This window comes from Mustela putorius, unplaced genomic scaffold (genome assembly GCF_011764305.1).
Source record: "Mustela putorius furo isolate JIRA1106 unplaced genomic scaffold, ASM1176430v1.1 tig00003972_pilon_pilon_pilon, whole genome shotgun sequence".
Lineage (NCBI taxonomy): Eukaryota > Metazoa > Chordata > Mammalia > Carnivora > Mustelidae > Mustela > Mustela putorius.
Window position 1 is genome coordinate 26,125,640 of NW_025422115.1, and position 27,679 is coordinate 26,153,318.

General features: G+C 61.7%; 1 protein-coding gene across 4 annotated transcripts; it reads right to left on the reverse strand.

The window, feature by feature from the left end:
* Positions 1–700: 700 nt before the first annotated feature.
* On the reverse strand, positions 701–26,192 carry GMEB2 (glucocorticoid modulatory element binding protein 2). 4 transcript variants are annotated; one of them, XM_045070687.1, is made up of 10 exons: positions 26,073–26,192; positions 20,725–20,912; positions 12,819–12,916; positions 12,188–12,315; positions 7,898–8,001; positions 5,571–5,728; positions 5,062–5,133; positions 4,681–4,818; positions 4,279–4,401; positions 701–3,455 (listed from the first exon to the last, which is right to left on the reverse strand). In XM_045070687.1, the coding sequence occupies exons 2-10, from the start codon at positions 20,853–20,855 to the stop codon at positions 2,797–2,799; spliced, it is 1,611 nt and encodes a 536-aa protein (XP_044926622.1). In that variant the 5' UTR covers positions 20,856–20,912; positions 26,073–26,192; the 3' UTR covers positions 701–2,796. The 4 variants fall into 4 exon arrangements, with proteins under 4 accessions (XP_044926622.1, XP_004760095.1, XP_012915614.1 ...); XM_004760038.2 differs by lacking the exon at positions 26,073–26,192 and adding an exon at positions 24,787–24,917; XM_013060160.2 differs by lacking the exon at positions 26,073–26,192 and adding an exon at positions 22,996–23,125.
* Between the last annotated feature and the right edge of the window lie 1,487 nt (positions 26,193–27,679).

Here is a 27,679-nt window from a genome sequence, read left to right on the forward strand (position 1 = left end):
TGGTTTCCTCCTGGAAGGAGTGGGGAGCCCTCAAAACCTCTTTAGCAAGGACTCCTAGAAAGGGCTGTGGAGCCCAAGGTGATGGACGACACAAGCAGGCCCCTCAGCCCTACTGCGGAAGGTGCCCCACGTCTGCGAAGCCCCCCCAGGCCTTCCCTCTCCCCCAGGCCTCCTCCCCAGCCGCCCCAGGGGAGGGGGACGCCTCCGCTTCTCCTTGTCCTGCCTGCAGCTCCCAACCAGGCAGGGAGCCCGAATCACAGCCTGGCTCGGACCTTGTCCTGGCAGGCGGCCCAACCTCCCCCATGTGAAAAGGGCGGGGGGGGGGGCCCTTCCGCTTCCGCACTGCGGCCCTGCGTTCCCACTGGGGGACCCTCGTAGGTGGGGCCCCGGGACGCCGGCTCGTGGACAGCCCGAGTGCGGCCAGGGGATGAGATAAACCGGACCACGTTTGTAGGCAAGGAAAGGTACCCAGTCCGCTGGCCGTGGCCTCCAGTCTAGGGCGTCATCACACCCCTTGACTCCCGGAACGCTGCCGGGGGGAGTGTGAGGAAGTCTGTCTGGTGCTGACGAGCAAACAGTTCTGGCCAGAGGGACAGAGGATGGGCTTCGGGGCCCTGACCACTCAGAGCAGGTGGCGGCAGGGCACAGCCCCACGGGAGCGTGGCCCCTCCACAGGCTTTCATCACACGACTCAGACACGTTATGAAAAATGTTTTTACTGTAAATCAAAGTACCAAGCAGATACTTGCAAAACAACATACAAAGTAGAACCCGGATGCTTCCCCTCCCCAGGCTGCCCCTGAGCCGGCGCCTGGCACCGAGAAAAACCCAATCCAGTCCTGCTCCCCAGAAGCCGCCTGTGGTCCCGCCCTGCGGGGAGCAGCAGGGACAGAGCTCCAGGGACCCTCCCCCGCTCAGGGCCCCTCCAGGCACAGGTGTCTGCCCCCAGCCGGGGCGGAAGGAGGGAGGGGCTGCCCTTGTGACGTGGGAAGCTGTGGCTTCTGCGTCTATGGCCCTGAGGCGCACCTCCCCCCCACACCCCTGCGGTCTGAGGGCAGGGCAGCGGCTTCAAAGGGGCCGCAACAACGGCCAAGACCACGTGGTTTCTCCTAGGGTCTGAGCTGGTGCAGACGGACAGGCCAGGCCAGGCGGGGCCCCGGGGGTTGCAGGCCCAACAGCATCGGGACTCGGTGAGGTGGAGGACACACGCCAGCAAGTAAACGTCATGCTGAAACCGGCTGACCCGTGACAACGGCAAACAAGTAGGCAACGGAAAGCGAACAGAAAAAGACCACCTCAGTGGCTTGACTTGAGGGGCGAGGCCCGCTCCGGTAGGTTTGGGGCACCCGAGGGATAGAAGGACACACAGAGCCCAGTTCCCTTCAAAGCACAGTGGGGCGGCAGCTTGTCCTCGGAGCCCCCGCCCCCACCCGAGAAGGGTGTTCAGCAGGCAATGGAACCGGCAGGTCTAAGGGGGACCTGCCTCTCAAGGGCTCAGACGGGCCTTGGGGCCCTGCCGGCGGCGGCCCCAGGCCTTCAGGGGACCCTTGCCTACTCTCCCTCCTGCGTACAAAATCACACCTGCCGATGGCCCACACATGGCCCTACCAGTGAGCATCCTCACCCCCACCACGACTGGCCCTGGCGCAGGCGCAGATGAAGGCCCCAGGCAGCAGCGTCAGCCAGCAGGTGCATCTCCACCTCCAGGCTGGGGCCGGATTGGGGGGAGGCACTAAGGCTGTCATGGTGGCCCATCGACAGGCTGAGCACAGGAGTCGCAAGCCCCCTGGGGGGGGTGGGCAGGAGCACCCTTGGCCCAGGCCATCATCCTCAGTTCCTGTCTGGTTCTGTCCACACCCCCAGCCCCTGGGGCCAAAGCCCCAGGGGCACACGCACAGTCACACTCCCCAGGTGGCCTGCTGGTACCCCACGCTCACGGCTGGAGCAACGGGAACCAACAGCACACACAGCCCCACGGGCCGTCCCAACAGCTGCTTCTGGAAAGCACGCTGGAACCCAGAGCGAATTCAGGGAGCCAGGCACTCAGCATTGCTTGGGCTGAAAAGGCTACAAATCTGCCTCTTCCTAGAAGCCTGCAAAACAATTCACTTAGAAACACCCCCAGTGCTTGTGCAACAGCCCCGGGTGAGCCCCTCAAGCCCCTGCCGGGTGGAGGGGAGGTGGGCAGACGGCAAACCCTGCTGCTGGGGCCCCATGGCCCCCTACTCAGGTGGGTGCCAGGGGGATTCCCTCCAACCCTCCCGGGTGCCCAGGAACCGCAGCCCAGCACGGAGGCCTGTTCGGAGACAGGAGGACAGGGTGCCGGGCCAACTAAACCTACAGAAAACTGTGGGAAGAAGCCAAATCCATAGGATCCGTGGGTTTCCACACTTGGGGACAGTTCCCAAGACATGTGTTAGTGACACACCCTCCCCCAGCCGGCTCAGGCCCCCGAGAGGCCCCTTGCATCGCGGGGTCTGTGCCCCGCTCCCCGGCTCTGCCTCCTCGTCTCTCTACCTGGCTCCTGATCAGGCCCAACGTGTAGACAGTGTCAATAAGCAACAGATGGAAAAATGTATTTCCTAAGAAAGAAGGGGGCGGAGGTCCGAGAGCGAGGCCGGCCGCACAGGTCTGTCATCCGCGGTCCCTTTTACTCCTCTTCGGTTTCGGTGTTTCCTCTCTTTGGTTCAACCCCACGTCACCCGCGGGGTGCCGGAGCCGCGCTCCTGCCCGGCCACGGCCTGAGGAGAGGCGGCCGGCCCTGTGCCCCCGAGGGGCCTCGCCTTCCACCAGTGTCTACTTGTGCTCGGGGCCCTCTGCCATGGCAGCCACCTCGATGGTGGCCGTATGCTCCTCGGGCCCCGAGGCGGCCACGGCGCTCTCAACGGCCCCCGTGGGCACGGTCACGATGGTGCTGCCCCCGGGTGACACCTGGGCCACGTTCTGCAGGGCGGGGCCCAGGCCCGGCAAGGTGAGCAGCTGCAGGGGGCTCACCACCTTGACCACGGTGCTGCCATCCTGCATGGCGGCCGTGCTCAAGACCGTGAGGCTCGATGCGTCCGGGTGGATCTCCACCGCGCCGGGGAAGGCGGTGCCCGATGAGGCCAGCACTGTGTACCCCCCAAGCAGCGGTGAGGCGGGGGAGCTGGCAGGAGCAGCCTGGGGGGGTGCCTTGCCCAGCACAGGGGAGGGCAGCGCAGACACCACTTTGCCCAGCGGCACGCCGGTCAGCTGGGACACGGGCACGCCGGGGCTGAGGGCGATCTGGGCAGACTGACTGAGCACCTGTGAGGCGACGGCCGCCGGCCCGGATGTGGCCCGAGCCAGCCGGGGCCGCTTCGTGGGGGGCGGCAGGGACACGGGGGTCAGCGTCATGAGCACGTTGCTGAGGTGCTGGGACTTGTGCTTGAGCTCCTTGGCCCGGCGACGGTGTTCGTCACACTGCTGCTCCAGGGCTGCGGGACACGGGCAGCGGTCAGCGCGGGGAGCGGGGGGCAGAGGTCACCACAGGGACTGGGGGGGGGGCAGAGGTCTCCGCAGGGATGGGGGCAAAGGTCACTGAGGGGACCAAGGGAGGCAGAGTTCACCGCAGGGGCCAGGGCTCAGACGCAGGGACGGAGGCAGGGGGCAGAGCATCACTGCGGGAATGAGGGTGACGGGGGGGCGCCAAGTCCCAGTGCGGACCCGAGGAGGGGACATCAGACCACACACCCCCGACAGGGCCTGTGCTGACAGTGCACTGATGCTCTGTCCCCGTGCCACCCTGTCTCCCACAGGGATACTGTCTGAGGGCCTGTGGGGACCACCCCTCTGAGGAAGCAGAAATGCCATCTCAAAGGTGGCCTCCACGCCGCCAAGCGAGAGGAATGACCTTCCCCATTCCTACTTTCCACTCCTCCTAACCTCCGCGGGCAAGTGCGGTGCCGGCGCGCGGAGATAAAAGGGACGGAGAACCCACACACGCAGGCGCCGGCTGCACAGGCCCAGCGCGTCCTGATGCCGAGGGGCGCCCGGAGAGAAAAGGGAATCGTGGGAGCCACGCTGGCTCCTGGTCCTCTCTCCCACTTTTCTCCTGCACACAGCGGCCGGGGTGGTGCCACACGCAGGCCCCATGTCACAGCTTCCCTGCTTCCCTGTGTGACAGTGCTGAGCTCCCCTGGCCCTCCCCGAGTCCAGACTCTGCCCCCAGGGCTCCCTCGGAGCAGCTGTCCCACCGGGCTGCGAGCAGGGACGGCCGTGTGGGTGCGCAGCCCACGGGCAGGCCCCGCCCCAACGCACCTGCCAGGTCACGGGCGTACTGCTCCCGCGAGCGGTCCATCTGGCACTTGTGACTCGCCAGCACCTTCTTCACCAGGTCCAGCAGGCCGAAGTTCTGCACGATGTTGTTGAGGAGGACGGCATCTTAAAGGGGTGAGGACACACTGAGAACGGGCTCCCCCGGCAGAGAAGCTCCCCTGGACACACGGCCAGAGCCTGGGAGGCATGTGGCCCCTGCGCGGCCCTCTCCTGCCACCCGCTGCTCAGCCACGGCACAGCTGGGTCCTGCGCCTACGACTCGGCTTCATCCCAGGGGTGCAGCAGGGCGGGACAGAGCACCCCAGCACCCCTGCCCCTGCCCAGAGCAGGAGGGAGCCCGGTGGGTGGTGCCCACCGATGCCAGAAAGACGCTGAGCCCCTCACCTCGGAGCTGTAGGGGGGGGTCCTGGACCCGCTGCTGCAGGCCTTTCATGGTCTCCATCAGCTCCTGGTGGAACTCCTGTATGACCTCGTCCAGCAGACCCGCGTCCTTGAGCCCTCGCCAGAAGGAGAAGGTGTCGTCTGTGGGGGACGGAGAGGCTCAGCGAGCAGGAAGAACCCACAGAGCAGGCGCGGCGGGCTTCTTGCCACAGGCAGGGGCAGAGGGCTGCCGGGGGCCCAGGGTCCAGCGCACACAGGTCCAGATGGGGGCCCGGGCACAGCTCCCCCCTCTGCACTGGCATTTCGTCCAGGAGGCCCCTCGGGCCCGCCTAGCACATCCCCCGCCTCCCCACCCCCAAGGAGCCCACTCAGAAGAACCTGTACCTCCGATGGCCGTGGTCCAGTCACTGGGATCCTCACAGGTCTCTATGGTGATGGTAGCGGGAGACCCGTTCACTGCAACCCAGATACGGCCACCGTGAGCCTCGACAGCCAGCGAGTGACCCTCCCGACCCACTGTCCACACTCGAGCTCTGCACCAACTTCCGCAAGGCCCACAAACACGGGCGCCGGCGCAACCAAAGGATGTACTTGCTTCTGCGGCGCATCTGCTCTTAGACTTAATCACAGACGTCTTCAAACACACACACAGGAGAAAGAACTGCGTCTCCACGACCCCACTGTCAGCTCAACAACCCCAACATCACGCTCCTCTCGCGGCATTTACGGGCTCCCCAGCGCGTGGTGGATGCGGACGGCCATCGGGCCAGGCTCCCTCAGCGAGGAAGGAGGCGGCCGCGCCGGGGCGGAGGCCGGGCCGTGCGCCTCTGTGGCCGCAGGCGGAGCGGGACCCGGGCAAGCCGGCCGGGGCGGAGGCTCAGAGCCGCACGTACCGTCAGCGGTGGCGGGAGTGAGCGGAATGTACTCGGCAGAGGTGGGGCTGCTCAGGGACACACGGGCACCCGAGAGATCGATCTTGGTGCTGCGGCAGGTGTTGGAGCAGACCTTGTCATGCTGGTAGAAGTCCAGCTCCCCAGAGTCCATGATCTTCCTGTGGCAAACAAGACCCGAGACGGAGAACACATCCAGGCACCGGTGGGCACCGCTGGTGCCCGGGGTGCTTGCTTCCCTCCCAACACCCCACTCTCGTGTCCTCAGGTCCTGCTGACAAGGGAGGGGCTGGCCTGGGGGCAGGTCCCAGGACAGGCAGTGGCTGCAGAGTGGCTACCACCGGGCGGGAGGTGGGCGCCACGGAGGCTGCAGACGGGCCTCTCCGACGACCCCAGCCAGCGCTCTGTGCCAGTGAAGGCCAGGAAGCAGACTTCCTGCTGGCAGCACAAGCAGGAAGTCTGTGAGGACCGGGACCGCAGTGGCCAGCGCCCAGGAGAGACGAAGGTCCTGGCAGGCAGTCATCCCAGAGACATTGGTCAGGGTCACGCACGCCTCCGGGACATTCTGCCGCCGGCTGGCCCTGGGGAGCGGGCCCATGGCTACCAGGAGTGCTGAGGATGCCCCCGCCACACACACTGACTGTGAGGCCGAGGGAGACAGAAAACCGTCCTGGAGCAGCCGGGCCCTCTGTGCGCAGGGGAAAAGCAGGACGGTGCTGGCTTCTCGCTCTGCACCCCACTCTCTGCTCTCGCAGGAGGGCACAGGACATCCTCCGCCCGCTGGGGACAGGCTTCCCAGGGAGGCCCTTCACTAAGGCCCCTCTGGAGGGCCCGGCTTTATGTCTGGACATGTCAACTCAGCCCCTCCACCCGTGGCCTCCACGTTGCGGGGCCTCTGCACAGCGTGCGTGCGCCAGCCTCGGGGCGCACTGCAGACCCACGGTGCCCCTCCCCCACAGTGCTCGTCCAAGGAAACGGCCTGTGGCCTTCTCACAGCTAGGCCACCAAGACCCCTTCCAGAAAGCGGGGGGCCCACCTCATGGGTGCGGCCGAGAGAGGAGCCCTGAGCCCTGCACGAGGGAGCACAGGGCCGACCGCAGGACGCCAAGCAGCAGGCACGCTCCAGGAGCGCAGGTTTAACAGGCCGGCTGGGGCGTCCGCCCGTGCCACCCCACACCGTGCTTCACAGGGACAGTGTCACCAAGGCCCACAAAGGCTCCCCTGGCAGCAAACCCACACCCAAGGACAGCACAGAGCTGCTTTTCCCGGGAATAAGCACATGGAGGACAAAGGAGAGCCCCCCCTTCAGCAGCAAAGTGACCCAGTCCCGCCACGCCAGACCCCGTCACAGACACAGCCCTCTGCACTGGCGCGCAGTGAGGGCCGTGGAGCGAGCCCTGGATGCCAGAGAGAGGGGCCCCTGCCTCATCGGAGCGGGGTGAGCTCTCACCACATGAAGATCAGCATCGATGTCCTCCGTCTTCTCAGAAGGGGCATCACCACTTGTTTCACAGGTGATGGGAAAAGGGGCAGACGGCCATCGGGACAGGTCCCCCACATAGGGAAACCAGCAGAGCGGACACTGGCCTTCACGCCGGCCTGAGAACTGGCCCACGCAAATGAGTGGAGGCCCCTTGGGACGCTGGCACAGCCATCGGAGAGACGGAGGCACAAACCCCGATCAACTCTCTTCCGGGATCTGATGTCTGTGAAGGAGCTGGGAGCCAGCCCAGACCTTCCTACAAATTCCCAATGACTCTCAAAGGGAAAAGGAGGTCTGTGCGGAGCAAGGGGCCACTGCACCAAGAGCAGACCGCCACCGACCGCCAGAGACGGGGCGCCGGCCCAGCACCCGCTGGCAACATGGCCAAGAGCGTCAGGGACCGGACTAGACCCTCTGCAAACCCACCCGCCTGAGAGCAGGCCCAGGAGATGGAGGTGCAGCCACTGGACACAGGCGTGGTCTGGACGGGACCGTCACCAGGCGCACAGGCCATGCCAGAAAGGGACAGGTGGCCAGACGGACACGTACTGCAGGTTCAAGACCTCGTGCCCATGCACTCCGGGGTTCGGCGGCTGCAGCGGGAGGCGCGGGAGCACTCTCTCCAACACAGGGATGCACAGGGAGGCCGAGCGAGGGCCTCCAAGGCCAGCCCATCTGACAAGGCCACAGCCAGCAGGGCTGTGAGTGGGAGCCGTCCCGAGCACTGTCAGCACTTTGGTCTAGGATGGGCCTCATCTTAGAAACTCAAAAGCAAACGGAAGGATGCCCGGTGCGGCCCCCACCTAAGCATGATCCCCGCGGGCGCCGGCCGCGCGCCAACACCCACCTAAGCATGATCCCGTTCATGCGGATGGCCCTCTTCCAGTCCTTCAGGGTGGACTTGCCAGCCAGGTGCACAAACTCCTTCGGGCTGATCACGTGCTCGTCATACTGTGGAGGGAATCAGAGCGGGACGGCCGCTGTGACCCCCCAGGACTCCCCTCTCTTGCCTGACCGCTGGCCAGAGCCCAGCCAGTGAGAGGGGTGTGGGGCAGCCGACGGCTGCGGACCGGTCCGACCAGCAGCATCGTCAAGGAGGAAGAGAGTAATTCACGTAACATAAGCCGCTGTGCCCCAGGGCTGGCTTCCAGCTGCCGGCAGTCTGTGGCCTGCACTGCCCCCACACCCAGGGAGGGAGCCCAGAGACAGAGATGGTGCCCCGAGCCAGGGGGAGCGGAGGCGACCACACGGCTGTGAAAGGCAGGCTCTCGCTCCCTCCAGATACGACTCAACAAACCCACTGCCGCGTGACTTACTCTGCTCGTCATACACACATGACGTCACAACAACACAAGACAGCGTGCGGGCTGAGCGGTGACTCAAGCCCTTCACCCCACCCTGCCGACACCCCTCACAGCACACATCTCGGGCACCAATGCACACTTATCTGTCTCAGTGTCAGGGCTTGGGGCCGGTTTCCCCCAGTGTTGGAGCTCAGATGGCCCGAGGAGCTAAAATATCCTCTCCAGTTGTGTTAAACAAGTAATTACTGGAACTGAAGAATCAAAATGAAACTGTATTTCCTTAGGAAACAAGCAGGCAGGAGAGAGAGGTGCCTCCCCCGGGCCCCCGCCGGCTGGGCTCAGGTCCAGCTGGGGTCCTCCAGCACAGCTTGCCAGGGAGCCCAGAGCGCCAGGTCCTCAGATCTCCAGCAGACCCAGTCACTGCCCGTGCGAGCGGCTGATGGGTGTCCTTTCCCTGACGCCCCGAGCACCCACACAGGCTCTCACGGAGTCCGGGAAGCCTCTCGACCCCTCGTCTAGCTGGCCAGGGAAAGGGGCTGTGAGCCCAGGCCGCCGAGTCAGAGCAGCTATCTGCCCGCTGCCACACCCCCCCGCCCCCACTCCACCAGACAGGACACTGTCTCTGCCCCTCTCCAAGGCATGACATCCCCTCTCCCCCACCCCCTGTAACGCCGTCGGGGCCGCGGTCCCTCCACCCCAGCTACACGCACGGATCCATCCCTCCTGCGCGCCCCGCTTCACTCCACTGTCCTGTCTACACGCGCTGCCTCCCCTCCCTTCCTGCCGCTGTCTGGGCCGGCCACCACTCGAGTTCGAGTTTTCTTAGTAGTTGGCACGCCCCACTCCCTTCTCAGGCTGGGTGCTGTGCCTACCTGGGCTGTCGGGAGTCCGGGGCTACGTGACCCCACAGCCGGGGCCACAGGTTTTACCTGGCTAGGAGTCTTCCTAAGACGTGTTGTCAAAGCTGTGGGCCCACCCCCACGTTTCCACTTCCTGGACACCTGCACACCTCCTAGACCTAAAAACTCCCATCCGGGGGCAACTGGGTGGCTCACTGGGTTAAGCCTCTGCCTTTGGCTCAGGTCATGATCTCAGGGTCCTGGGATCGAGCCCCACATCGGGTTCTCTGCTCGGCGGGGAGCCTGCTTCCCTCTCTCTCTCTGCCTGTCCTCTCTGCCTACTTGTGATCTCTCTCGCTCCATCAAATAAATAAATAAGATCTTTAAAAAAACAACAAAAAACTCCCATCTGGGATCACTTTCCTTCTGCCTGAAACACACTTCTTCCCAAATGCCCTTCAGGGAGGACTTGCTCGTGGCCAATGCAGTTTTGTCTGAAATGTCCGCATGCTCCCTAGATTGGAAAGAGGGCTTTACTGCGCGCAGGCCTCTCTCTCAGCCCAGGACCCCACTCCTTCGCCCTCCGGCTCCTACGGCATTTTCAGGAACCCCGCCACCGGCGGGACCCCTGTTCCTGAGGACTTGTCTGCTCTTAGCCCCGCAAGGCCTTCTCGGCCTCTCGCTGTGCGGTTCTGTTAGGACACCATCTGCGGTAAACCTGCTTCTGTTTCTCACCCTTAATTTGCGATTATTTTGAACTTGCAGAATGAGTGGAAGACAAGCACAAAGAATCAGCCTGCGCCCGTCCCAGGAGCTGTTCGCCCGGGGCCCCTTCCCCCTGCTTCCCTGCCGACTGCTCCGCACGGGAGGACTCAGGCCCTGTCCTCCGCCCCTGCGGTCCGTTTCCTGAGGGCAAGGCTCTGCCACACAAGCACCACTCTCGAGAGCAGGAATCGGCCCTGACGTGTGCTGTCGCTCAATGGCCCAGTAACAGCCTCCGTGGCAACCGGACTCCAAGGCAGGACCCAGCCCAGACAGCGCAGCCCACCTGCTCCCTGAACAGTCCACCCTCGTCTCCCTGACCCTGACACTTCTGAAGCACGCAAGTGAATGTCTTATTGACGGTCTCTCGCGTCTCCTCGGGACAAGAGTCAGGCTATGCCTTTCTGGCAGGAATGCCACGGATTTCCCGCCCATTTGATCAGGAGACCCACGACGGAGGCCTGTCCTGACGCTCATGTCATCACCTGGTTAGGGGCCACCTGCCTGGCTCCCCCTCCAGAGTGCTTCCCCTCTCCATGAGCGCCACGCGGGACAGGCACAGAGCCCGCTCCCAAGCAGCTCTCAGCAGCCAGTCCTGGAGTCCAGGCCCCCTCACCCCTGCACGTCTGCTAGCTGGCATTCCAACATGGAGCGTTACTTCTTGATGCGAACGCCACGGACCACACGGCAGTACACACAGCCCCGTGGCCTCTGACTTCACTTGAGTCGTAACCCACACTCAGGGCGATGGCCGCAGTGTCAAACTGCCCTGGACGGAGCCAGCCCTTCGAGCTGCCTCCCACGGCTGTTTGACATGAGGCCGGTCCCTCTCCTCACTCGGTCTGGGATTTGCGGGGCGTCCTGAACCGTGCACGGTGATCTTCTACCCGTTACGAACATCCTCGGATCCTTCTCTCCTTCCAGAGCTCGACTGACGGATCAGCCCTTCCCGAGCCTCTCCCCTCTTCATTCCTGCGGGTTGTGTTCTGGATACCTTTACGTCTGCCTTCCAGTTCACGAACTACCTCCTCGACTGGGTCGGATCTGTTATAAAACCTATCCCTTAAGGGTTCTATTTTAATTCTATTTTTCATTCCGAGTTTTCCTAAATATGTTTATGCCTTTCTCATGTCAGCCCTCTCTTATTTCTTGAGATAAACTAAACATAACGATTTTATATTCCCTCTCAAAATCCTGAGGCCCGAAGCACCGTGAGTCCTGTGCTGTCTGTGGTCTCTGGGCTGTCCCCTCCATGTTCAGCGCTTCCTTTACAATGAGCTGCTTTTCCCTTGAAACTGTGTGCCGACGTCACTCAAAATCTGTGATGAAGAGGAGTTCCTCCAAAAAGGACGTGTGCTCTGGTCAGATTCCTGGGGGAACTGCCAGCCAGGAGCCGCCTACAACCAGAACCGACCGTGCAGCTCCCACACGGGTCGTCCTCCAAAGGGTCCCCCATCCCTCGATGCCCAGATGGGCAGCAGCAGGCTCCGTGTCCGGGGGACAGAGTGGGGCTGGGACCCCATTCTTAGTGGTCTGCCCTGACGGTGAGGGGCAGACCTCTACAAGTAAAAGCATTCCAGGGGGTAACCCCTGCCCTCAAGCACACTCAGGAAGCCCTGGGCTGCACCTTCTGGCCTCCGGCCCTGCAAGGCTGAGCAAGCCGGGGGCAGGCAAAGGCCCCGCAGGCTACAGGTGGCGCCTGGTCTCCCCCACAGCCCACCTTTACTCGGACCCTCAGCTTGTCTGTTTCAACCATTTCTGCCGGCTTGCGGAGGCTTCCAGAAAATGCTTTAGGAAAGTATTTTCAGCAGCATTTTTGGCTACTTTCAGCACAGAGTGAGTCTGGGTACTTAATCTACCTTGGCAGAAAAGGGAGCACCTCTCCCGTCCACCTGACTCATGGCTACTCAATGAGTCTTTCCAAAGCACACCCCTCCTTCAATCCACCACGGTGGCTGCCCCGGCATGATCAGGGCTACTCCCCCAGCCCCTCCCCCGGCCGCACTCCAGAAACAAGGAACTGGAACCTCCTGAGCCTTCCCTTCCCCTGGGCCTCAGCAACAACCCCGTCCGTCCCGGAAGGCCCACCCCCTCCTCCTCTCTTCTCCCAAGCACATGCGACCCCCGCGTCCGCACCCCCCCCCCGCGGGCCTCCAGGTTGCCGGGCCATGAGGGCCCCCCTGCCCCGCAGCGGGCACACATGCGCGGGCTGTGCCCGAGCTGGAGCCTCACCTGAACACACTTGACGTTGATACCCGGGCACACGAACTTCCTCCAGATCAGGTTGGCCCTGCTGCCCCCGCAGGTGATGGGGTACACGATTTCAGCCTCCAGACGCTCCTCCTCCTCGGCCACCTTCACTTCTCACACGGCGTGCGGACAGGAGGGTAAAAACAGAACCAGTTACAACCTTCCCAAGATACTTTCTGCAAAAGCGCAAACAGCCACCAACCAGAAACCGGAAACCGAGACCCAAGAAGGACTAAGACAGGGCGGGGGCACTGCTCATCAGTCCCAGGTTAGAGGCTCAGGTAAAGCCCCAAAGATCAATTTTAGGAGAGTGGAACTACCGTAATCCACATTAAACAGGGGTTCAACGGAAGAACCACGCTTTACTTGAAAGGATTCTAGAGAAGTTTGCTCTTACTCTCGTGAGGGGTCCAGAGGCCGTTAGCCACAGGCCCTCCCTGATGGTCTAACCACCAACGGAGCTGCGGCCCCACCACGGGAAGAGGCTGAGCTGCGTCTGCAGACTCTAGCCAGGCCCCCCCGGGAGGACCCTGGGGCTCGAGCCCATAGGCGGCCTCTCCTGGCCTAGAAGACCATCCTGCAGGGGTACGGAGTGGGCAGGCGGGCTCCCTACCTAACACGGCCTCCTTGAGCTGCGAGGAGGCCGTGAACGCGGCCGCCGCGGCCGCCGCAGCGTTCTCGGTCTCCATGCTGTCCTCCGCCAGCTCAGCCCTGGGAGGGAGGGAGGGAGGGAAGGAGGCGTCAGCTCACACAGCAGGCCGGGCGCACCCGAGTGCCGGCGCGCCCCCCTCCCGAGGCAGCCCACGGTCCCAGCAGTGGCTGTGCAGGTCAGGGACCTTGAGGCGACAGTCACTGCACTGCTGCTCCCAGCAGGCGTTTCCCGGAGTGGCTCCAGGGCCCATGGCCCCTGACACCTGCGGCCAGCAGGACACGTTTGTGCAAACAGTGACACCTACATGGGAACTTTAAATCTCCTCTTTCCTTTCTTTAAGATAGGACTTATTATTTGAGAGGGAGAGAGAGAGAGAGAAAGCATGGCGGAGGGGCAGAGGGAGAAGCAGGCTCCCCACTGAGCAGGGAGCCCGATGTGGGGCTCAGTCCCAGGACCTGCAGATCATGACCTGAGCCGAAGGCAGACATTTCACCGACTGAGCCCCCCCAGCACCCCCTCCTTCTTTCTTTAATAAATTCATTTTTAATTCTGGGGCACCTGGGTGGCTCAGTCAGTGAAGCCTCTGACTCGGTTTCAGCTCAGGTCATGATCTCAGGACGGGGAGCGCGAGCCCCGCGTCCGGCCCTGCACAGAGCGCGCAGCCCGCATGGGTTCTCTCCTGCCCTCTGTCCCTCTCTCCATCCTGCTCACTCGCTTGCGTGTGCTCTAAAACTTTAAACATTTAAAAAAATATATAAAATTTCTTATTTCTATTATAATGACCTCATGTTTCTGATAAAACTACCAGAAAATATAAAATGATAGAAAGCGGAAAAAAATCACCCATGGCCTAACCTCCCATCAAAATAAATTACGTATATAAGTCAAATGTAAACGTAAAAACTAAACCAGAAAAATGTTAAAAGGAAGGAAAAAGAAAAAAAATTTAATGGTTTCAAAGTGGTGAAAGGTTTTCTTAAATAAAACAAAACCTAGGGCCCCGGGCAGCTCAGTCAATTGAATGCTCTACTCTTGGTTTTGGCGCAGGTCGTGATCTCGGGGTCATGCGATCGAGCCCGGTGTCGGGTCCAGGCTCACCAGGGAGCCCACTCGAAGACCCCTCTCCCCCACTGGCCTGTGCATGTGGGCGGCACTCTCTCTCAAAAAATAACACAAAACCCAGAAATAAAAGAGATGATAAATTTCCCTTTAAAAAAAAAAAAAACAACAACAATAAAAACAAGGCTCGCCGGTCCTCCCCGCTTGAGAGACGGCCGCATCTTCTGAGGCAGAGCCTGTCCTGTCCCCGAGACACGACCGTGAAGGTTGGAGTCAACGCATGTGGTGGTGCCGGATGCCTGGTCACCAGCACTGATTGTGGCTCCGGCAAAGTGAATATTGTCGCCACGAGTGACCTTCCGTGGACCTTGACCACATGGTCTCTGTGCTCTCGTGGGACTCCACTCCCAGCAGATTCCGCGGCACAGGAAGGGCCGAATGGGAAACCTGTCGTCCGTGGAAAGTCTGCCTCCTTCTTCTAGGAGCGAGATCCCGCCAACACCAGATGGGGTGATGCCAGTGCTGAGTCTGTTATGGAGTCCACGGGCATGTCCCCCACCACGGAGAAAGCTAGGGCTTGCCTGACGGCGGGGCCAAGAAAGTCATCACCTCTGACCCCACACCCTGCTGAAGCCCCCGTGTTTGGGACGGGCACGAACCGTGAGAAATACAACGGCTCCCTCAAGACCGCCAGCAAAGTCTCCTGCACCACCAAACACGTGCCCCTCTACTCAAGGTCACACACGACACCACTTGAGCACCACGGAGGGACTCGTGGCCACAGTGTGTGCCGTCACTGCCCCTCTGGGAAGCTGCGGCGTGACGGCCGAGCAGCCGCCCAGAACGTCATCCCTGCTTTTTCCGGCACCAGCAAGGCTGTAGCCAAGGTCATCCCTGAGCTGGCTGAATGGGAAGCTCACTGGCATGGCCTCCCGTGTCCCCACCGCCAACGTGTCCGCCATGGATCGGACCAGCCGCCCGCAGAAAGCTGCCAAACACAATGACGTCAAGAAGGTGGTGAGGCAGGCACGGGAGAGTCCCCTCGAGGGCACCCTGGGCTCCACGGAGGACCAGCTTGTCTCCTGCGACTCAGGACGCAGACAGGGCCGTCTGCTCTCCCACCGCCAATGCCACCGCCAATGCCAGGGCCGGCACTGCTCTCAGTGACCACTGCTCCTGGTCTGACGGTCGGTCTGACCGCAGCTACCGAGTAGTGGACGTGATGGTCCACATGGCCTCCAAGGAGTAGAAGCCCCTGGACCACCAGCGCCAGCAAGAGGAAGAGAGAGGCCCTCAGCTCCGGGGGGTCCTTGCCCCACTCAGCCTCCTGGGCACGGAGACTCTCCCAACCTCCAAACGGTTCCTAACCCAGACTCCCGGAGGAAGGGGAGGGGCTTGGGGAGCCCGACCTCGTCATGTACATCCATAAAGTGTACCGTACCCAGACAAAAACGAAGAAAATAATAAAATAAAAATAAGAACTACCCCTATGGGGGGGAACCCCATGAACAATTACTTTAAGAAAGAAAACTGGGGGAAAGGTATACAGCACAAGGAAGACAGCTCATCTCGAATGTTCCCCAAGGAGCCCGGAGAGCAACAGGACTGCCCTGAGGAAAACAGACCAAGACCCAAGGCAGAGACAGGACCCACCCCCAGCACACTCGAGTTGGAGCCATCTCGGGCCTGGCAGGCGGGGGGCAGAAATGCCAGACGGCGTGCACCACTCTGACCTGGACACACACTTGGAGAAACTAACCCAACAGATGACGTATCCCCACACCTGTAAAGCCCCGTGGGGGGAGCAGGTCTGAGGCCTGGATGGGATGCCACAGGTGTACCCCCTCCTGGCCACCGAGGGCCACGCAGGCACGTCTCTGTGAGAAGAGGTTTGGTCACACACAAAGCACCGTCAGGAACGGCTCACAGGCAGCCGTCCACTCAGCCAGCAAACCATCCCCGGCACGGCCCCTCTCGCGGTCCCGGCCCGCACCCAGGGCCTGGCCGGGCCTCTCAGAGCAGGCCTGAGGCTCTTCGCACCCAAATCCTCCAATCTCTCCTTTCTCCAACAGGGTCAGACCCTCTCCCCCGCGCACTGCTTCTCTCCTGCACATCTGGCGCCACCTGCTCCCTGGAGAGCCGGAGCGGACACGGAGCTCGGTGCGGCCCGAGAGCGACACACCTCCACTGGGGCCCGCTCCCCTGCTTGCTGACGGCCGCTCCTGGGCCCCCGCACCACGGACGGTGCCAGGCAAGGCCCACTCTCCCAGTCTCCGAGGCCTTAGTCCACCTCCAGCCGGGTCCGAAGTGAGAGCTGACCAGAAACGCAAACTTGGGAGTCTGCTCTTTGGGCCCCACTGGGAGTGACGCCTCCGTGAAGAAGAACCGGGGGAGAGCGTCCGCGCTCCAGAGAGACGCGCAGGCGCGAAGGGCAAGCGTCGTTCGCAGCCAGACCTGGGAAAGCGGAAAGGGCGATGCCGAAACAGAGAGCGCGCCCGACCCAGGAGAACCAGGCCGACCCTAGGGACCGTGCGTCAGGAGTGGGACACAGGGAGGCGCCAACCCAAGACAGCCACAGCCACGGCCCCACCAAGGGCTGTGTGCACATATGCAGCCAGCCGTCCCTGGGGACCACCCTGGGGAAACCCAGCCACGACCCCACTGCGGCCAAAGGGTCATCCAGGAAGGCAGACACGGGAGAGGCGTGTGCCTGTGTGCCGGCCCAGCGCACACCCAGCGTGGGAACAAATGCCTCGCTGCTTTTAGCAGAAATCAATTGGCATTTGTTCAAATTGCATTTGAAAATGTCCACTTTATTTAAAGCAAACGCTGGGAGGAGCTGTTGGCTACCTACAAAACGCTTTCTTCTGCCCAGCCTTGGCCGTAGCAAAGCCACGATGGGAGGCAGGCTCAGCGGACTTTCTCAAATGAGGAACCTCCCAAGCTCTCCCCCAAACTCCCAGCCAGAACAGAAATCAGCACCCAGGGGCACCTGGGGGGCTCAGTGGGTTAAGCCGCTGCCTTCGGCTCAGGTCATGATCCCAGGGTCCTGGGATCGAGTCCCGCATCGGGCTCTCTGCTCAGCGGGGAGCCTGCTTTCTCTCTCTCTCTGCCTGCCTCTCTGTCTGCTTGTGACCTCTGTCTGTCAAATAAATAAATTTTAAAAAAAGAAAGAAAGAAAGAAATCAGTACCCACAAAGCAGGGAACTGGCTTTTTTGTTACCACACCCTTTTTTTAAACAAACCGCAAGAGCGACTCTCAGCTTCCAACTAGTAGAGTAGTAGCTAAAACTTCTCACAGAACAAGGAGAGAAGTAACTTGAGGCTCTTTGAGAGAAAGCTGCCTCCGCTGAAGGCGTGGGGCTCCTTCCAGGGAGACCGCACAGGGAGCCGCTCCTTCCCCTGTTAGCAGCCGCCGCGCGGCCAGCCGGCAGCCGCGCTTTGCTGCCCTGGCTCCCGGCTACGGGATGCGGCTCCCATGCGGGCTGCTGGAACCGTCCACCATCAAGCCAGCCAGGAAACAGCCCTAAGCAAAGAGCTTCAGCCACTCCAGCTGGTGAGAACACACCAGGTCACCCGGCTGCACCCAGCAGCACAGGCCTATGCTAGAACCATGGGCCTGGCCGGCCAGCCTGGCCCCATAAAGCACCAAACTCACAGCGTAGTAGCCCCCTGAGCCTGGGGCCGCCGTGCGGCAAACCCAACGAAGACGCCGTCCCACAAGTAGGCTGCTGTCACAGAACCCTGGGAGAAAGCAGCTAAGCAGAAAGAGACGGTAAGCGGGGGTAGGCCGAAGACCGGCGTGGCCGCAGCACTCCTGGAAAAAGAACAGTGCACCACACGGCGGAGGAAAAACTAGGGACGCGTGAGCCACAGTCACAAAGAGGAAAAGCCCTGAGGAGAATCTCAGGAGAGCAGAAAGTGACAGCTTCCTGGAGTGCGGACAATGGTGTGTGAAGGGGAGACGATCATCTTGCGGAACACAGGGGTTCAGCGGCTTCACATCTCCAGCTTCCCACCTGGCACAAGATTTCAAAGTAAGAAAGGGCCTCAGGATAAAGACCAAGTCAAGGACCGGCTAGAGGGTCCTCTGTTCAAACTGCAGGTTTCCGGGCCAGGCCTAGCCAAAGGGCTCCCGAGAATCGTAGGGCACCGTCCACGGCAGCCAGCCTCCCAAAGCAAGAGAGGGGCCCACCTCAAGGAACCCACGATGAACGCAGAGTAGGAGAAGAGTTGAAAACATGTCCGTGTGGAAAAGTGGAGATCACGGAGTACCAGGAAACCAAACCAGAACAAAAAGCAGCCCTTACAGTGGGATCCATCTCCTCTGCGGGACTGCAAGGGAGCGGGCGGTGGTTCTGGGGGGCAGGAAACACCGCGCTCTCTGTGTGCACGGCACTGAACGACAAAAAGGCTTAGAGAAGACAGACTTGTGCGCATGCGCCTGCGAGGGCTCCAGAGTGCCGGCGGCCGCCCTCTCTGGTGGCAGGAACACAAACTGCTTTAATTTGTGCTCATCAGTATTTTCTCAGTTTCTGCCACGTATTTTGTAATAATAAATCATTACTTCCGGGCACCTGGGTGGCTCAGTTGGCTAAGCAACTGCCTTCAGCTCAGGTCATGATCCTGGAGTCCTGGGATCGAGTCCCGCACCAGGCTCCCTGCTCCGCGGGGAGTCTGCTTCTCCCGCTGAGCTTCCCCTGGTTCACCCTCTCTCTCACTGTCTCGCTCTCAAAAAACAAAATGTTTTAAAATAATAATAACAATTATAAATTGTCACTTTCAATTTTTAAGAGCCTGTTGTAAACTTCCGGGTCACATGGCAAATACAGGCGAGAAGAGACACTCCACACCCAGAGGCTTGGGCGTCGGCGGCCTCTGGAAGCAAGGGTGAGGGACAAGCAGGGGAGAACACGGCCTCGGGAAAGCCCATCCCTGACACTGTGCCAGCCTCTCCTGGCAGGAGAAAGGGGCCGCCTCCCCCACCCCCAAGTATGGGGCAGGCCCTGTCCTGAGAGGGGAGGAGGGGCACGGAAAGAATCCAAGCGTCCTGGACAGTGGGACTCCTCCCGCCCCCAGCCCAGCCCCCTGAACACGGACAGCAGACAGTCGCCCTCCAGGAGAGGGTGGAAGCGTGAACTGGGCTCAACTGTGTTCCCCCAAATTCGTCTAGCCGGCCCGTCTGGGGTACTCTGGTGCGGCAGCGGAGCTGATGGAGACACACACTGTCGGGGTCCCACAGCCCAAGGACACGCTTACACTGGCCGCTCTGAATCCTGTCAGCCCACTGACTGCGGCCACAGCACAGGTGCCACTCAGAGGACGCCCGTGTGGGGCTGGACACACCCAAGAGTCCCTCTCAGCCCTGCGTGGGGTGGGGGGTACCGCGAGGCCAGTGTGATCAGGACCAGAGCAGACCGGCCAGAATGGCTGTTGGGGGGCTCCTCACAGCGGCCAGAGCGCCATCGGAGTGCCAGCTCTTGAGCCAGGAGTTAGTCACAGTGTGTCCCAAACCCGGAGGGGGGCTCGGGCGCTGCCCGCTGGCGGGGATGGGAGGCGCTGGTGTCGGCCCCTGGGAACCCAGGGACTCGGCAGGAGCCGCGCCCTCCTCCGTCCTGCGGGTCCTGCGGGCGCGGCACGAGCAGGACAGCAGGGCTGCAGAGGAAGCGAAGCAGGAAGCGTCTCCAGGCCCGCGGAGGCGCGCAGCAGCCGCAAAAGACCCGTGCGGAGGAATGAAAACCCAAGCGACCCCTAGGCCAGCAGTGCAGACCGGAGCTGAGCTCGGGGCTGGTCCAGTGCCTCCGGCTCAGAAGTTCTATCAGACAGGAAAAGGCCAAAGCTCATCCCGCTGCAGGGATGTGCAGAGGTCAGCGTGAACGTGCCACACACAGCAAAGACTGCCCCCCGCCTAAATCCCCGTAGACAGGAAGCACGAGGGGACCCCAGCGCCCTGCCCAGGGTGACCTGCTCCTTTATGTCAGCCATTCTGCCCCTACGCGGTGACAGTTCCTTCAGGTCCCATGTGGACCTTTTTGCCACCCAATATTCTTTTTATTTTTTGTTTTTTAAAATTTTTTAAATTTTTTGAGAGCGGGGGTGGGGAGGGGGAGAATCTCCACACCCAGTGCGAGCCCGACGTGGGGCTTGACCTCCCCACCCGGAGACCATGGCCTGAGCTGAAGTCAGGAGTCCAGCCCTCACCTGGCAGCCCCCCAGGCAGCCTTGCCGACTGACGGTCTACGTGCACATTTATTACGAGAGACGAGGGAGAAACAGCTCCCAGCTTCACTCTGAAAGAACAGTCCTCGACCGCTCCTACTGTCCATCTCACCGAAAGAGAAATCACCACGTGTCTGCAGAAAGGAAGACCGCGGGCCCGTGCTGACGGGGAGCAGACACACAGCGCGCCTCCTCTCTGCTCCCTGGCCGATGTCACGTTTCTATTGCTCCTTCGCACTCTCTCCAGACACGGACACTCGAGTCCAGTTTAGAACATTCAGGGAAAATGGGCGCCGGGGGGGGCGCTCAGTCAGTTAAGCCTCTGCCTCCATCTCAGGTCATGATCCTGGAGTCCCCGGATGGAGCCCCGCATCGGGCTCCCTGCTCCATGGACCATCTGCTTCTCCCTCTGCCCCTCCCCCGCTCATGCATTTTTTTTCTCAAACAAATAATCTTAAAAAAAAAAAAAGAAAAGAAAAAAAGGACCACTCAAGGAAAAGAAACTCCTGATGCCCCCCCAGTCCTTACGCGATGCCAGGACCTCCACCAGAGCCCGAGCGGCCCTCCCAGGACGGAGGCCCCGTCTCACCCGTGGGGAGCCAGGTTGGTCGTCACCAGCACAGTCTTCACCTCCTCCACGCTGCTCCCGTCCACTGCGCTGTCCGGCGTTGTGACCACCACCACCTCCTCCATGTGGACACTCACATCCGGGGTTGCCATGACTCAGCTGAAGACGACACTGGAACCAGGACTGTCACTCCGCCAGGGTCCCAAGCCCTACAGGAAATCACAAGGCAGGGCACAGGGTCTCAGGTGGTCTCAGGCTGTGCACAACAGAGCTCTGAGCACCTGTGCCTGGAAGACCCAGCCTTCAGTCCAAGCCCGCTGCTTTTTGAAAACAATGACAAGAGAAGGAGTATTCCAGCGCTGGTTCTGGTGAACTTGAAATAATCACAGTTCCCCCCATCTTTGCCTTTGTAAGAGCTAAAACCCCTGAACAGAACACATGGGGCTGCTGCACGGGAGCCTGAAAACTCAGTGGTCACACAGCAGGGGACAGGACAGGAGACCAGGATCCACACGGACTCCTCTGCAGGTAGGTCCCCTGGTCTCGCTTTCAGGAAGCCTGCGTTCCAGAACTGTGCACAGTAAGCATCTGGAGACAAGTCCAGGCTCTGGTTTGCAGAAATAGAAGGGAAATCCACATGTGACAAAAGAGGGAGAAATGCCCTCCTTTTATTATTCTTTTTTTTTTTTTTTTTTTTTTTTACTGTCTCTGCCTTCTAGCAAACCCTGGTCCCTGCTAAAACCCTGTGATGGTAGTGGCCCAGCTGTCCCCAAAACTAAGAGACTAGAGGCATATAGTGAGACTGGGGGTCCCACTGCTTTCCGTGCTAACACTCGCCCAAGGGAGACCCAGTGCGGGGGTGTCACGGCACAGAGGACACACCTACACCACAGGTTTCTAGACAGAGGACGGGGACCCTGGGCCCAGAGAGTATGTGGGAGACTGTGCAGAGGAAGGAGGTATGGAAGGGGTGCCTGGGTCACCCCACAACCATCTGTGTAGGGGTCTGACCCTAAATGGCAAACCAAAGGTTTGGAGAACTAACCCTACAGGACAGATTCAAAGAGCACCGTGGCGGCTCTAGAGATGGAGCTGATGTCAGGGCCGTGCCCACAGGAGGGGCCCAAAGCTTCAGGCTGAACCTAACCAGGCTGCCTTCCCGCTCCAACAGAAATGTCTACATTCTGGGGCACCTGGGTGGCTCAGTGGGTTAGGCCGCTGCCTTCGGCTCGGGTCATGATCTCAGGGTCCTGGGATCGAGCCCCGCATCGGGCTCTCTGCTCAGCAGGGAGCCTGCTTCCTCCTCTCTCTCTGTCTGCCTCTCTGCCTACTTGTAATCTCTCTCTGTCAAATGAATAAATAAAATCTTTAAAAAAAAAAGAGATGTCTACATTCTGAGATTTAAACAAGACCCAGAGCCTCACAACACGATACTCAAAGCATCCAGAAGACAATCCAAAATCTTTAGACATAAAAAGCAGGAAAGTCTGGCTAGTTCTCAAGAGAAAAAATTATCAAGAAAAGCTCACTCTGAAATGAATCGTCAGAGACCTTAAAGCAGCTGGTGTACCAGGCTTCAGGGAGGAAGCCAGACACTCTTGAAACAAGTGGAGAGATAAAATGTCTCAACACAGAGACAAGACTTATAGCCAAACGGAGATCTGAGAATTAAACAGAAAAAGTTACAGCGCGCCTGGCGCGCCTGGGCAGCTCAGTGGGTTAAGCCTCTGCCTTCGGCTCAGGTCGTGATCTCAGGGTCCTGGAGTCGAGCCCTGCATCGGGCTCTCTGCTCGGGAGGGAGCCTGCTTCCCTTCCTCTCTCTCTGCCTACATGTGATCTCTGTCTCTGTCAAATAAATAAATACAATCTTAAATAAAGAAAAAGAAAAAGCTGTAACAAATAAAAAACTCTCTGGATGGGCTCCCTATCCGAATGGAGACGGGAGGAGGAAATGAGCGCAGGTCAGCACAAATTATCCATGCCGAACACAGAAAATGGGGCAAAACCAAAATGAACAGAGCTTAGGGAATGTAGAAGAATGTAAAAATTGGACATTGCATCACTTGAGTCCCGGGAGCAAAGAAGTGTGAAGCTGAAAAGTTTTTTTTTAAGAAATCATAGCTGACCACTTCCCAAATTTACTGAAAAGTTAAAACTTACAGACCCCATAAATGCAGCAAACCTCAGACAGAACAACCCTGAAAAACCCCACGCCCAGATCATGACCAACCCGCTGAAAACCAAAGACAAAAGGAAAAGCATTTTGAAAGCAGCCAGCCGAATGGAACTAACCACGGGCTGGGGAACCACCTCCACAGGACCCAGAGCCATGGCCAGACAGCGGCGGGCCAGAGGGCAGGGACAGCGGGGACGTGCTGAGGGGAAGAGCTGCCTGCCCAGCATTCTACAGGACTGAACAGACCTACAGGAATAAAGTCAGAACAAAGACATTTTCAGGTGAAGGAAAAGTCAAAGGACTGGTCACAGGGAGACCTGCTCCAAAGGGGTATTATTCTGACAGAAAGGAGAAGACTGCAGGAGACCTGTGACATCAGGGACGAACCAAGAGCAGCCACTTTGGGGAGTATCTGTGTAAATGCACACGAAACCGGTTTCCTCTTATGTCTTTACACAACCGCCTGCAAGCAGCAGACCTAGCCCGTCTGGTCGAGTTTCCAAGGCGGACAGACCAGCCTCATCCGCCGGAGCCGGGCTGGTGCGGGGGTGGGGGGGGTGGGGAGGGTGGGGGGTGGGGGGTGACCCTGCGGCCTCCTCCCTGCCCCACCCCAACTGCTGTTCTGAGCCCACTGGGCAGGACCGAGTCCTTCCAAGTCTCCACACGATGGAGTACCACTCAGGGACAAAAATAAGAGGGCTCTAAAGACTGAAAAAGACACGTGGGAACCTTAACCACAGCTTGCTAAGTGAGCGCCAGCCATCTGCGAGGCCGACTGTGGGCCCGGGGAGAAGAGGAGTGGTCGCCAGAGCGGAACGGCGTGAAGAGGCGGGCACAGGGGGCTTTAGGACGGTGGCAGGACACTGGAGGCTGCTGCAACAGTGGCTATTTGACACCATACATTTGTCAAAACCCCACAGACGTATGGTTGCTGTGACATGTGTAGGCTCGTCCTCGGTCAGATGTGCACCGTCGTGGCAGGGAGATGCTGAAGGCGGGAGACCTCGTCCTGGGCCACACGGTCCTGGGGCAGGACCTCCTGCGATCTGACAGCTGTCTTCAGCCGCCTTTAACCAGAAAAGCTGCAACAACGAATTCACGGACACACACAGATTTCCTGCCTGTTTCTAAAATACAGCTTTTGTGTTCTAGGTCTAAGCTTTGAAACCAAGCCCTTTAAACCAACACGCATAAAAGTCTGCTTCAAAATGGCACTTAAGGGGCACCCGGCCAGCTCCACCGGTGGAGGACACAACTCTCCATCTTAGGATTTTGAGTTTGAGCCCCACAGAGAGTATGGAAAGCAGTTAAAAAATAAACCCTTTTAAATAAGTAAAATTGTGCTTGACGTAACACTGAGCTTTGTGCTGACTTCTCCGGGTTTGGTGCCTCACCAGGCGGGGACCTGTACTTTCAGGGGGTGAGCCCCACGCAACAGCGCGCGTCACACTGCAACCAGACCCGGCCCAAGCAGGGAGCCCCCCCACCAGCGGCTGTAGTCCCCCCATGTTTCGCAGCTTTGCAGAGCACAAATCTGAGTTCCCGCCTCTACAATGCCAACTGTGCTAGGCTTCCCAACACACCGGAAGCTGCCGCACAGAACACAGTGAGGTCCCCGGCACGAGGACGTACAGAACATGCCCCACAGCAAGCACTCGTGGTCCCCCTGCCGCCAGAACCGCACTCCCCAGCGGGCCAGGGCGATCCCCGTGGCCCCCGGCCTGGGGCCGAGGGACACAGAAGCCCTGGCCCCACCCAGAGCTTGCGATTCTGACCAGTGGGAATCAATGTAATCTCAATGTAGGAAATGTCAATGTAAGCATTGGTATTTGTCAAGCATCCTTCTTGAGCACGGATGTGGAGAACAGGGCAGTGATGCTGGTGTGGGCAGCGCGCTGGATTCAGACCTGGCTTTCCAAGCCCCCTGCAAGGTCGCGCAGGTCTCCTTGGATAGAAACGCGGCTAAGAACTCCGCTGTCGCCGCTCGCAGTGGCCCACGGGCACCATTTCTTGGATCCTCTCAGGATTTCAGAACTTTTTAACCAGTTGCCAACTTTGTCCAAGTTCACCGGATTCCCAGCTTCTCCCGCCGCGCGAGGCGACCCCAGCGTCCTCCCTGCGTCCCGGGAACCGTCTGCGCTGCAGCCGCCCTCCCGGGCACGCGGGCGGCGCCTCGGGCTCAGACGGCGCCGGGCAGCGGCCTCCGTTCTCGGCCGGGCCTGAGCCGGGCAGCGCCGCCGGGCCGCGGGTCGGAAGGCGGTTTCCAGGCTCCGTCGCACGCCAACACCTCCCGCGGGGGTTCGCGTCCCCGAGTCCCTCGCCCTCCGGGGGCCCCCGCACTCAGAGCCGCGGGCCAAGCACCGAGTCTGCCCGGGGTGCGCGCCCGGGGGCACGGACGCCGCGGCCGCTCGCTCGCCGGCCTCGAGTGCAGGCGCCGCCCCCACGCAGCCCGCCGCCCCGAGGAGCCGGCCGCGGCGTCCCCAGGCGAGCTCCGCGCTCCCGTGGGCGGCCGCGCCCTGGAAACCGCCGCAGGCGCGCAGGAGGGCCCGGGAGCGCATGGCCGTGGCCGACGGCGCGGGCCGGGGACGGCGCGCTCGGGGCACCGGCCGCGCGCGGGGCCGACGCTAACGCTCTCCGCTCGGGCAGGGCTCGGGGCAGGGCTCGGGGCACGGCCCGGGGACGCGCCGCCCCGCCCGGCACCCGCCGTCCAAGGGCCCCCGCGGCGCCCCCGAGAGCCGAGGGCGGAGCGGCCGAGCGGAAGGACGCCCGGCGCGGCCTCTGCTTCCGCGGGGACGTCCGCCGAGCCACCGGGCGGCCGGGGCCGCGCCGACGCAGTCCCGCCGACGCGGGGCATCCGCAGGCCCCGGAGCGGGCCGCGTGGACGGGGCTCCCGCGGGCGGGCGGAGAGCGGGGCGTCCACACGGTCCGCGCCCGGCCCGACGGCCGCCCCACCGCCCCCAGCCGCGCGCCCGCCGCCGCCTTCCGGCAAGATGGAGGCGGGCGCCGCCGCCGACGCCGCCTGACGCGGGCCCGTGACGCCCGTGACGCCCGTGACGCCCGCCGCGCGCCGCCGCCCCTCCCCCGCTCCCCTCCCCCCGCCGTAACGTCCTGACGCTCCGCAGGGACCCCTGACTGGACGGCGGCGCGCGGCGGAGCGAGAGGCCTCGCCACGGGGGGGGCCGCGGGCGCTTACCTGGGCCGCGGCCGGGCCTGCGCGGGCGCCGGCGGGCGGGCGGCGGCGACGGCGTCAGGCGGGCGGCGGCGGCGGCGGCCGTGGGGTCCGCTCCTTGTTGGGGATTCGGCGGCGGCGGCGGCGGCGGCGGCGGCAGCCCGGGCGCGCGCTTCCTAGTGACGCAGGCGGCGGGGCCGCGCACGTAGGGCGGAGGCGGGCCCGGAGACTTATTTGGCGCTCGTTGGGAAGGCATGCAACGCCGAGAAATAAGGCCTGGCGGGCCCCGGCGCGCGTGCGTGGGGTTCGGGGCGGGGCCCGGAGCGAACGCGGCGGCGCCCTCGCCGGGCCCCGCCCACTCAGCTGCCGGCCGGGGAACTTCCGAACCGAGCGGCGGTTCCGGGAGACGCTTTGAAGGACGGGGGAGGGGACGGTGTGCGAACGGGGCCGCCTGTCCTCCGAAGCGCGTGACGGGTGCGTGCCCAGAGACGGCTCCGGAAGAGCAACTGTCTGGTCCGCTCCTGCGGCCGCGGGGCTCCCTTCTCGCCGGGGCGCGCGCCGCCCGGCCCCCGGGCTCGTCCCCGCTGGAGTTAAGTCGGGGTCAGCTCCTCCGCCCCAGCCGCGCGGTCGGAGACCCCGGAGGTGGGGCCCGGAGCTGTGAGCGCCGCGCGCCCCGCTCCTCGCGGGACTTTTAGTTACGGGTCAAGCCCTCGCGCTCCCGGCCGCAAGAAGGGGCGCGTTCCTCGGGGGTGCGGAGCGCCCTCGGCTCGGGAGCCGCCGGAGCCGCCCCTGCTGCTCGACGGAAGGTGCGCTGGGAGGTCGCACGGTCGCTTGGGGACCTTCGTCCGCCCGGTCTGCGGCTCTGGGCCTGGGGACCGCGGGGCCGGGCACAGCCCCGGGTCCGTCTGTTTGGGGTCTCCCTCCCTGCGCGGCCGTGGGGCGCGCTCAGATCGGGGCCGGCGCGCCCGCGGTGGGGCCCGGGGCAGCGGGAGGACCGAGCCGGGATCCTGGGTTCTCGCTGGAGCAGGAAGATGGCTTTCCAAGCGTACTCGCCTCACTGATGTTAGGGCGCGTTGTTTCCGGTCACTTAGCGTGGACTTGGGCCAGAGATGGGAAGAGATTAAACTGTTCTTTTTAGGGTTGGACTGTGGGGCGCCTGCGTGGCTCCGTCCGTTAAGCGTGTGACTTTAGCTTGGGGCGCGATCCCAGGGTCCTGGAATGAAGCCTCGGCGTGGGCTGCCTGCTTCTCCCTCTCCCTCGGCCCCTGCTCTCTCTCAAATAAGTAAATAAAATATGTTTTTAAAAGGTTAAGCTCTTGAGTATGTGTCAGTGCTGCTGTTTTGTTGCCTGGTAAATACGGGATTGGCTGGGCACGGCCCGTGTCTCTACTTGTCATTTATCCCATGTTCTTCGGGTGATGCCCGTAGAGTCCAAAGGACAGGGCCCAGCAGGGCACCGGTGGCAGGGACCAGGCCTTGTGGCACAAGAGAGTGCACACAACCCCGTGTCTGCGCGTGTCTGCACAGCTGCCTTCCGCTGTGGCCACCAGTCCCGGAGTCTGCGGGTCCCGACTGCCTGGTCTCTGTTTGCAGTGCTGTGTGACCTCCACCTGTTTCTGTCCTGGGACCTCA